At 35.3% G+C, this 7,761-nt stretch overlaps 2 protein-coding genes across 2 annotated transcripts; one reads left to right on the plus strand and one right to left on the minus strand.

Moving 5' to 3' along the window:
* LOC146140394 (CAAX prenyl protease 2-like) lies at positions 1–1,903 on the plus strand. The gene is made up of 4 exons (XM_083391089.1): positions 1–223; positions 930–1,224; positions 1,286–1,394; positions 1,468–1,903. Exons 1-4 carry the CDS (start codon positions 108–110, stop codon positions 1,794–1,796), a joined length of 849 nt encoding a protein of 282 aa, XP_083247215.1. The 5' UTR covers positions 1–107; the 3' UTR covers positions 1,797–1,903.
* A 394-nt stretch (positions 1,904–2,297) lies between these two features.
* On the minus strand, positions 2,298–5,416 carry LOC146140395 (3-hydroxy-3-methylglutaryl-coenzyme A reductase 2-like). The gene is made up of 2 exons (XM_083391090.1): positions 3,492–5,416; positions 2,298–3,005 (listed from the first exon to the last, which is right to left on the minus strand). The coding sequence occupies exons 1-2, from the start codon at positions 5,273–5,275 to the stop codon at positions 2,330–2,332; spliced, it is 2,460 nt and encodes an 819-aa protein (XP_083247216.1). The 5' UTR covers positions 5,276–5,416; the 3' UTR covers positions 2,298–2,329.
* Between the last annotated feature and the right edge of the window lie 2,345 nt (positions 5,417–7,761).

Here is a 7,761-nt window from a genome sequence, read left to right on the forward strand (position 1 = left end):
TTTAAGGTTGCACCAATACGTGAGTATTTATTAATTTGTGGGCTTTTTTAATTGCATTACATTTTGCCTTCTTTAAAAAGTGCAATTCCTAAAGTTATCATTTGAATATGTTCAATGAAATCTGTTTTGATGGAATTACCAAGTCAAAGTCTGTCATGCTGTGTCTTTCGTTTGCCACTTTCTATGTGGGAAGTTTATACATCAAACCAAGAACTTTACCAAGGTCAGTTGCAGTTCTGATTTGGGATATTTAAAGTAGAATATCGGATCCTTGAGATTCAAATCCAAAATGTTAAACAGATCACTTTATAGTGGGAAACTCAAATTAACACAACATTGTCTTATGAAACACACAAAGTAAAATTTTGGCTAAAACCTGGTGTTGCTATCATGTTTTTTTATTTTTTTTTTAGTTTGTATAGTTTTGACGCTTTGAACAACTTCTTTAAATGGCATTTAAGAATGTTACAATATACATATGTTTGCAAATAGTTTTGCAATTAATTGCCGTTTTGTCACTAAAAGGTATATTTTGAATAATCCCCACAAAAAATTAAGTCAAATATTTAATACTATTAATAGCAAATGTGTGTTTTATTGGAAAAAACATTTACAAATGAGTTTGTAGCACAACCAAAAAAAGCTATATATGCCTTTCTAGTTATTATAGATTGGGCGACATTATTTCTTAGACCGATACCCAATTTTTAATGTTTTTTGTCAACCTATACCCGATACAAATTTATATATATATACCTGGAATATGGTTAAAATTTAAATTAATTAAAAAAAATCCAAATATTATTCCAGTTTATTAATTTGGCAAGATGCTAAACCGATAACGATATATCTGTCTATCTCTACTTGTTGTATCTTACAAATGCGTTAAAAATAAATATGTTTATATCTTCTACCATCTTTACTTTTAGAGATCATCCAAAAACAATTAAAGAAAGATTTGTTGGAGTTGGTGTTGCCTCAGTTCTAGCTTGCTGTATTGTCTATCAGTTTAGTCGGGAACCTTTACCCCATGTTCAATGTGGGACTATTTTTGAATGGATTGGCATTCGCTGGAATGGACTGCTTGCAGCTATTGTCCTTCCATCACTTCTTATAGCAGTTTTATTCCTAGGACCTGTTGTTATGTTTTTAATAGATCATGACCTACATAGCTTGGCATGTTATAGTTTAAGTGATATACTGGTGTGGAGGAATTATGTTGTGGTAAGTAAGCTGGTGTAGCTTTACACAGTCCTGTTTCAGTTGAACTAATATGTTATTACAGGCTCCGCTGTCTGAAGAATTGGTGTTTCGAGGTTGTATGTTGCCTGTATTACTTCCAGCATTTGGACAATATTTTGCAATCTTACTAGCTCCCTGGTTCTTCGGGTTAGGTAGGTTGTCCAGGTGGACTTTGTAGAGTTTTGCCTATAAATGATATTGCATTTAACTATATCTTATTTTTAGCTCATCTACACCATGCTAGTGAACTTTATAAAGCTGGTTGCCACGCTTTGTCATCTATTGTTTTGTCAACAATGTTCCAAGCCTTCTACACAACAGTTTTCGGAATTTTATCCTGCTTTCTATTTATTCGAACTGGACATTTGACAAGTGCTGTAATTTCACATGCTCTTTGTAATATGATGGGTTTTCCAGACTTTGAAAATGCTATTCATCACAGACGAAAAGGATTAATATGCTTTTGCTTTGTTGCTGGATTGCTTCTATTTATTATTTCTCTTTTTCCCTTAACAGATCCAAAATTATATTACAACCGACTTTATGTCAGGTAGCACGAAATTGAAAACTATAAATAGTGCTATCATTGCGAAGTTGTAAACTGCAGTAAACTTATAAATTGGTTGTTTTTATTTTACAAATAAATATAGTGTTGACAGTTGTTACCGAGAATTGAGTAAACATACCATAGGTGTATGATGTTGCCCTGATAAAATAAATGTATTTTTTTAACAAATAGTTTAATAGGATTTGCAAAACAATATCTATACCACACATCAACAACGAAACTGCAGAACGACTGACAATTTTAACTCACAAAATACAGTGAAGACAGAACAAAAATACAATATATAGGTTAAAGCAAGGGTTAACACAATGTGTTTATATTTAAAAATGAAAATTGTATAAAACATTTTTTTACCTTAAACATGAAACAAATTTACATTTATTAAAAACCATGTTAACAGTTTTGTCATACTTCACAATTAAAGACGTTCTTAGCAAGACTTGATCCCATTAAATCATAGGCAGTTTACTGATACTCACTAACATATATGACATTTTATAAATAAAAATATGTTTTTGGTCACAAAATGCTATGTTCCTGCAATTGCACACTTTTAGGCAACCTGTTGTGTTTCATGTGTGATTGCACCAAGTCACCAGAGTCCAATGCAGAGAGAAGAGAAAGTTCACCAGCCAACACAGTAGCACATATGATTTTTGCCAGTTTAGTTGCATGCTCACCTGCTTTGCCCAAAGGTGTACTGCTGCCAGCAACTCGAAGCAGCTTTAGGCAAGCATTCTGTGGATCCAATGAAGAACCACCGCCTACTGTTGCAACCTCCAGTGATGGCATGGTACATGTTATTAACAGATGCTTGTCACTCCCTGACTGGTCTTTAGTATGTGATATCACACTGTCAAGTGTTGTTATGCAGTTGCTGCTCACCACATTTTGAGCTGGATCTTGACCAGTCGCAAGGAACAAGGCAGTGACAATATTGGCAGCATGTGCATTGTAACCACCAATGCTTCCACTCATGGCTGATCCAATGTGATTTTTGCACCTATTTAAATGCACAAGAGTTTCAATCTCTGTCTTTAGAACACTTTGAACTACTGTGGAGGGAAGAGTTGCTTCACAGACCACAGACTTGCCGCGACCCATGATCCAGTTAACAGCAGATGCCTTTTTGTCTGTGCAGAAATTTCCACTGACACTAATGACTTGCATCTCCGGAAATTTGACTTTCATCCATCTGGAAAACAGAGTACTTTTAATTTAAACTAAAATTATTATAATAAATATTTGATAGTTATTTCCAAGGAATACTTTTTTTTATTATTCTAAACAACATGATACTAATGCAAGGTTGTTGGCAAAACTATATTTTTGTCCATATAGTGAGAACAATACACATCAATAAGCTCTTAGGGCATTCAGTCCATTTTTCAAAACCTTATTGTGTTTTAGTTCTACTTTAATACAAACCGGAACCGTGTACGCTTTAGAATGGAATGTCAATTTTTCAAGTTGCAACTTAAAACGCATTTAAGGAAAACAACCGTTTACCTGGCAGTACACATTAGCTTGCCCAATAATACTTGATTAACACTTAATAATTGGACACACATGTGAAATTGTGAATATAAGTGGTTATAATAAAATACAACTTTCAGCAATTAAACCTGGATGAAAAGGTTGTTTAGTTTATTTATTTGTTTTAATTTTCTTAAATATAAACCTTAGTGAGTTCTCTGCTCCTTTAGACAGCATATTCATGCCCATGGCATCTCCAGTGGAAGCAACAAATCTGATAAAAAGCAGTCTTCCAGATACAACTGGCATGATGGATTTTAAACGGGCAAAGCGACTTGTCTCATCAAACTTTTCCTTGAGAACTGCAAAGTTACTGCTGTCCTGAAGCCACATCAGTACTTCACATGCTTTTGTAGATGTAGGAAAGCCAACTACAGGTGCTCTGGACATGCCATCTGCATACACACAGCTACTAACTCCTCCAGATTTGAAAAGAGCTTTGAGACCGCGATTAGTGCTTGCTAAGAGTGTGCCCTCTGTGGTTGCCATTGGTATCATGTACTCTTTGCCTTCTAGAAGCAACGGCCCAACAAGCCCAACTGGTAAAGGTATATAACCAATTGTGTTTTCACAGCATGCCTTTGTTGCTTTTGTGAAGTCATAACCAGCAAATGGAATATGATCCAGTGCATCTAAGTCCAACCCTTTCTTCATCAACAATTTACGTCGAATTAGGACACCACGATTTGCATCCCGAAGAACAACTTCTAGTTTGTAAGGTGGAATTTTTCCTAATTTGACCAGCTGCAATATCTCTTGATCATTCAACAAGTCTGACCCAATATTTAACAGCTCCATACACTTTTCAACTGGCCGAATATCAGTAGAACTTGCTAAATCACCATGCATATAAGTTACATTAATTGGGGTAACCTGATTGCCAATTTCTTCAAGAGTTACTAATTTGTCATAATTCGGTTGCAATTCCTCTGAGGGCCTCCTGAATCTAGATACAATTTCATATCCATCATCGAAAAGATATTTACTAGTTAGAATAATGATTAAAACCAAGGTGAAAAATTGTTCTGGTGTTAGTGTTAGTATGGAGTCAAAGCTGTTTTGCATTTTGACAACACCTTGTCCTTGGAACATTAAATGACGAAACCAGTGCAACACAATTAGTGGTAAACATATTATCACCTTAAAGCGTGATGTAAAAAGAGTGTTTTGGCCATGATTTCCTTTCTTTAAAGCACCAGCAAACCTCAAGTCCTGCCATGATGGTGGCAAAGAAATATTTCCCATTGCCAATGGATTTTTATTAATTGCAGTTAAAAGCACAGAGAGTGAAGCTGGAACAAAAGTTGAAAATGCAACAAAATTTATGATTACAGACAAGCATGCAAAACAGCTTAGTTGTTGCACTTGGCGAATTTCAACATATCCGCCAATGTTTACAAGTAAAAGTAGCTCAACTAGGGTATCCAGTGTAAGAATTGGAGTAAGTGCACCCATTCCTTCAGCAATGTAGTCCTGAAGCAAGTCAATCGAGCTCATGGTGAGGCAGTGTTTGGTAAGGGTTGTCATCCTTGAAATATCCATGATCAGTAGAAAAACTGGTAAAGCACTGCTGACAATCACAAGATCTTTGCGAAGAAAATGCACCAGAGTAACTGTAAAGGTTATAACAGCAAACACCATGTAAGTGCAAACAATTCCCACTATGCACATTGAATCGGTTTTCCATAGTTGCTTCAGTTGCATGTAGGCATAGATTATTGTACCGCAGCGCAACACTGTCAGTAAAACCACATCACTGCTTACTTCATTTTGCGAAAAACAGGAGGTGGTAGCCCAATGACACAATTCATGAGGGCTGCTTAGGTTTAGCGTTATGGCACCAACAACCAGTGTCAAGAAAAAGACAATAACTTCGAGTGCATAGAATGCACAAAACTTTCCATACCATTCAAACAGTTTCACAGACATTTTTAATTTATCATCCCGTTTGCATTGCAGAAAGTGTTTTATTCCATTATCCACAATTAAAGTCAATGTTCTACATATCCTTAGAAAGTGTAGAATAGTTGTTAATACTAATTACATACAGATGTAAATAACAAAGTGTGAACAGTGTTTTTAAATAAAATTAACATAAGGCATAATTACAATATATAACGTTTTTTATTTATCCATTTTGGTATACATATTCAGTTGTAAATTTCAAATAACGTATATTTTGAATTTTATAACTGATATATATATCTAGTATATAAATAAGTAGTCTGCTTGTCATTTATCAGTTCTACTGCAAAATGACAAATTCTGCTGGTTTTAAGTAGTGAGACACATATGCAGGAAAATCCCACACTGAAAATAACATGTGGAAACAACCCTGATCACAGTTTCCGTAGAACCACAACTTTGTAAAGGGACAAAACAGGCTTTGCTTTGTTGGTAGCTGACGCGAAACATAACAAGTAATTGTGTGCAGTCTATGTGAAAAGACTGGCCGAGTGGCCGTGTTTTACCTAACAACTTTGAAAATCCCATGCTGCAGTCTAAAAACTCCCTAGTCCTACGTACCTATGTGGGGAAATTTATAAGGACTAGATAAAGTTTTTTAGGAAGAGATATTTCAGTAATATTGAAATTAAATTATGCCAATCCTACTTACAAAATATTACCGATTATGGCGATTATGTATCAATCTCAACATTCTTCTTGTTTAGAGAGCCAAATACAAATGTTTTCTGCATAAGCAATTCTTCTTACAAAAACTTTTTGTTTAATAACTGCAATTAACGGGCAACTTTGGAATACATTCACTCGCTAGTCGTTAAGGACATTGGCAAGTATTACATCACGCAATGACGTCATGTGTTTGAGATGATGTCCGCTTTAGTTTTGTTTCTATGTACGCAATAATGCGACCGTTCAAATTTATTTTCAATTTCGTGACAAGCGCACTGTTTAACATAAAATAACGCGCAAAACCAGCTGACTATTTTGTTTGTTGTCCTTCATTTACTAAGTTTAATTTGCTTAGAAACTCAAAACAAAGAATATCTTTTCAAACAGTCGCAGCTAGACAACTATATTTTTTTTTTTAAGTTTTAAAACGTTAAAAAAATATATAGGTATAACCAGATTATAAGCAATATTACTAATTCGCATCAAATAACGCAAATTTTAGTTGGGGCTGAAATTGGCGTGAATATGCATATTGGAGCAAGTACTGTGCAGAACCCTATCCACAATCTATATTTTTGCAAGCGAGACAAAACTTACAAAGATGACTCATTGGCACTAGTTCCTTATTATTACGTCACAATGCGTTGCTGATACTCACTGCTATTTACAACGACAACATTGTTTTCAATAAATTGGGATTCAGTGGACTTGATTGCTGATATGGCCATAACATATTCGCATTGCTGTTTTCGCCAATTGTTACGGACATTATGTGTAAATTATTACAGAAATTAGCTCAATAAAATCGTAAATGTAAGCATTTGAATCACCTATTCAATGTCAGGATTAACTGTGCATAGTGTTTTGCTCATTTCAGCAACCTTATTTGGCAGAAACCAATTACAGTAACTTAAAAATTGAGAGAAGTGTCATGAGAGAAGCACAGCCCACTGCTGCAGACAACGCTATGGTTTTATTGCGACGTGGCTTCGGCGCTTTTTCGAGGGGCATGTGAGATTGCTCTCGCCTTTTCGGGAAAAAGCAAGATGTATAGACAATAGACAAGACATGGTATCGTCTTTCAGCAAGCAATATTCTTCATACCGGGTCACACTAGGAAACCTGCCAACTGTACAGGTTAACCTTATTACTTTTTCGTGCTTTCAAATGGTCTATTTTTCGCGCTACGCGGAATGATTTGTTTAGCAACCTGAATACTGTTATTTTGCACGATTTCGTCTGTTCGGACTGGCGATGTTATTTTTACCGCAATGACATACTTTGTGACGTCATGTATGAAAAAAAGAAAAAAATGCATGGCCTGTTATAACTATAGGCTATTTTAAATGCAGTATAGATTAAGGTTGCCATACGTCAGGATTTTTCCCTAAAATGTGCGTCTATTGCAGTGGTTCTCAAACTTTTTAAAAAAATTACGCAACGGTCCCCCAGAATTTTTTTTAATTGCTTACGGTCCTTTAAAATATACACAAAATAACATCCTGTTTGTTAGTGGTATCAATGGGACGGATGCACTAGCTTCTTTGCTATGAGCTCTATGTTAAATTCTGACGAATCACTTTATTTGAGTGAAGTAATCACGAACAGTTTTAAAACCGTGACCGTACAGCCCACAGTGGCAGCTCAGCAAGCTGTCCAAACCTAATTCTCACTAGCACAACTCAACACTATGACGTCACAATGGACAATTCAACTCGAAGCGTACAATATCTTTAATGAACAAGTTATATTCAGCTTTGTTTTGAAAAGTAAATTGCAAA

This window comes from Ascidiella aspersa, chromosome 6 (assembly GCF_963924565.1).
Source record: "Ascidiella aspersa chromosome 6, kaAscAspe10.2, whole genome shotgun sequence".
NCBI classification, from domain to species: Eukaryota; Metazoa; Chordata; class Ascidiacea; order Phlebobranchia; family Ascidiidae; genus Ascidiella; species Ascidiella aspersa.

Coding starts and splice junctions, on each gene's coding strand:
- LOC146140394 (XM_083391089.1), top strand. CDS start 108: ATGTTCAATGAAATCTGTTTTGATGGAATTACCAAGTCAAAGTCTGTC. Junction 224..929: donor AAACCAAGAACTTTACCAAG/GTCAGTTGCAGT, acceptor CTTTACTTTTAG/AGATCATCCAAAAACAATTA. Junction 1,225..1,285: donor TGTGGAGGAATTATGTTGTG/GTAAGTAAGCTG, acceptor ATGTTATTACAG/GCTCCGCTGTCTGAAGAATT.
- LOC146140395 (XM_083391090.1), bottom strand. CDS start 5,275: ATGTCTGTGAAACTGTTTGAATGGTATGGAAAGTTTTGTGCATTCTAT. Junction 3,006..3,491: donor GGAGCAGAGAACTCACTAAG/GTTTATATTTAA, acceptor TCTGTTTTCCAG/ATGGATGAAAGTCAAATTTC.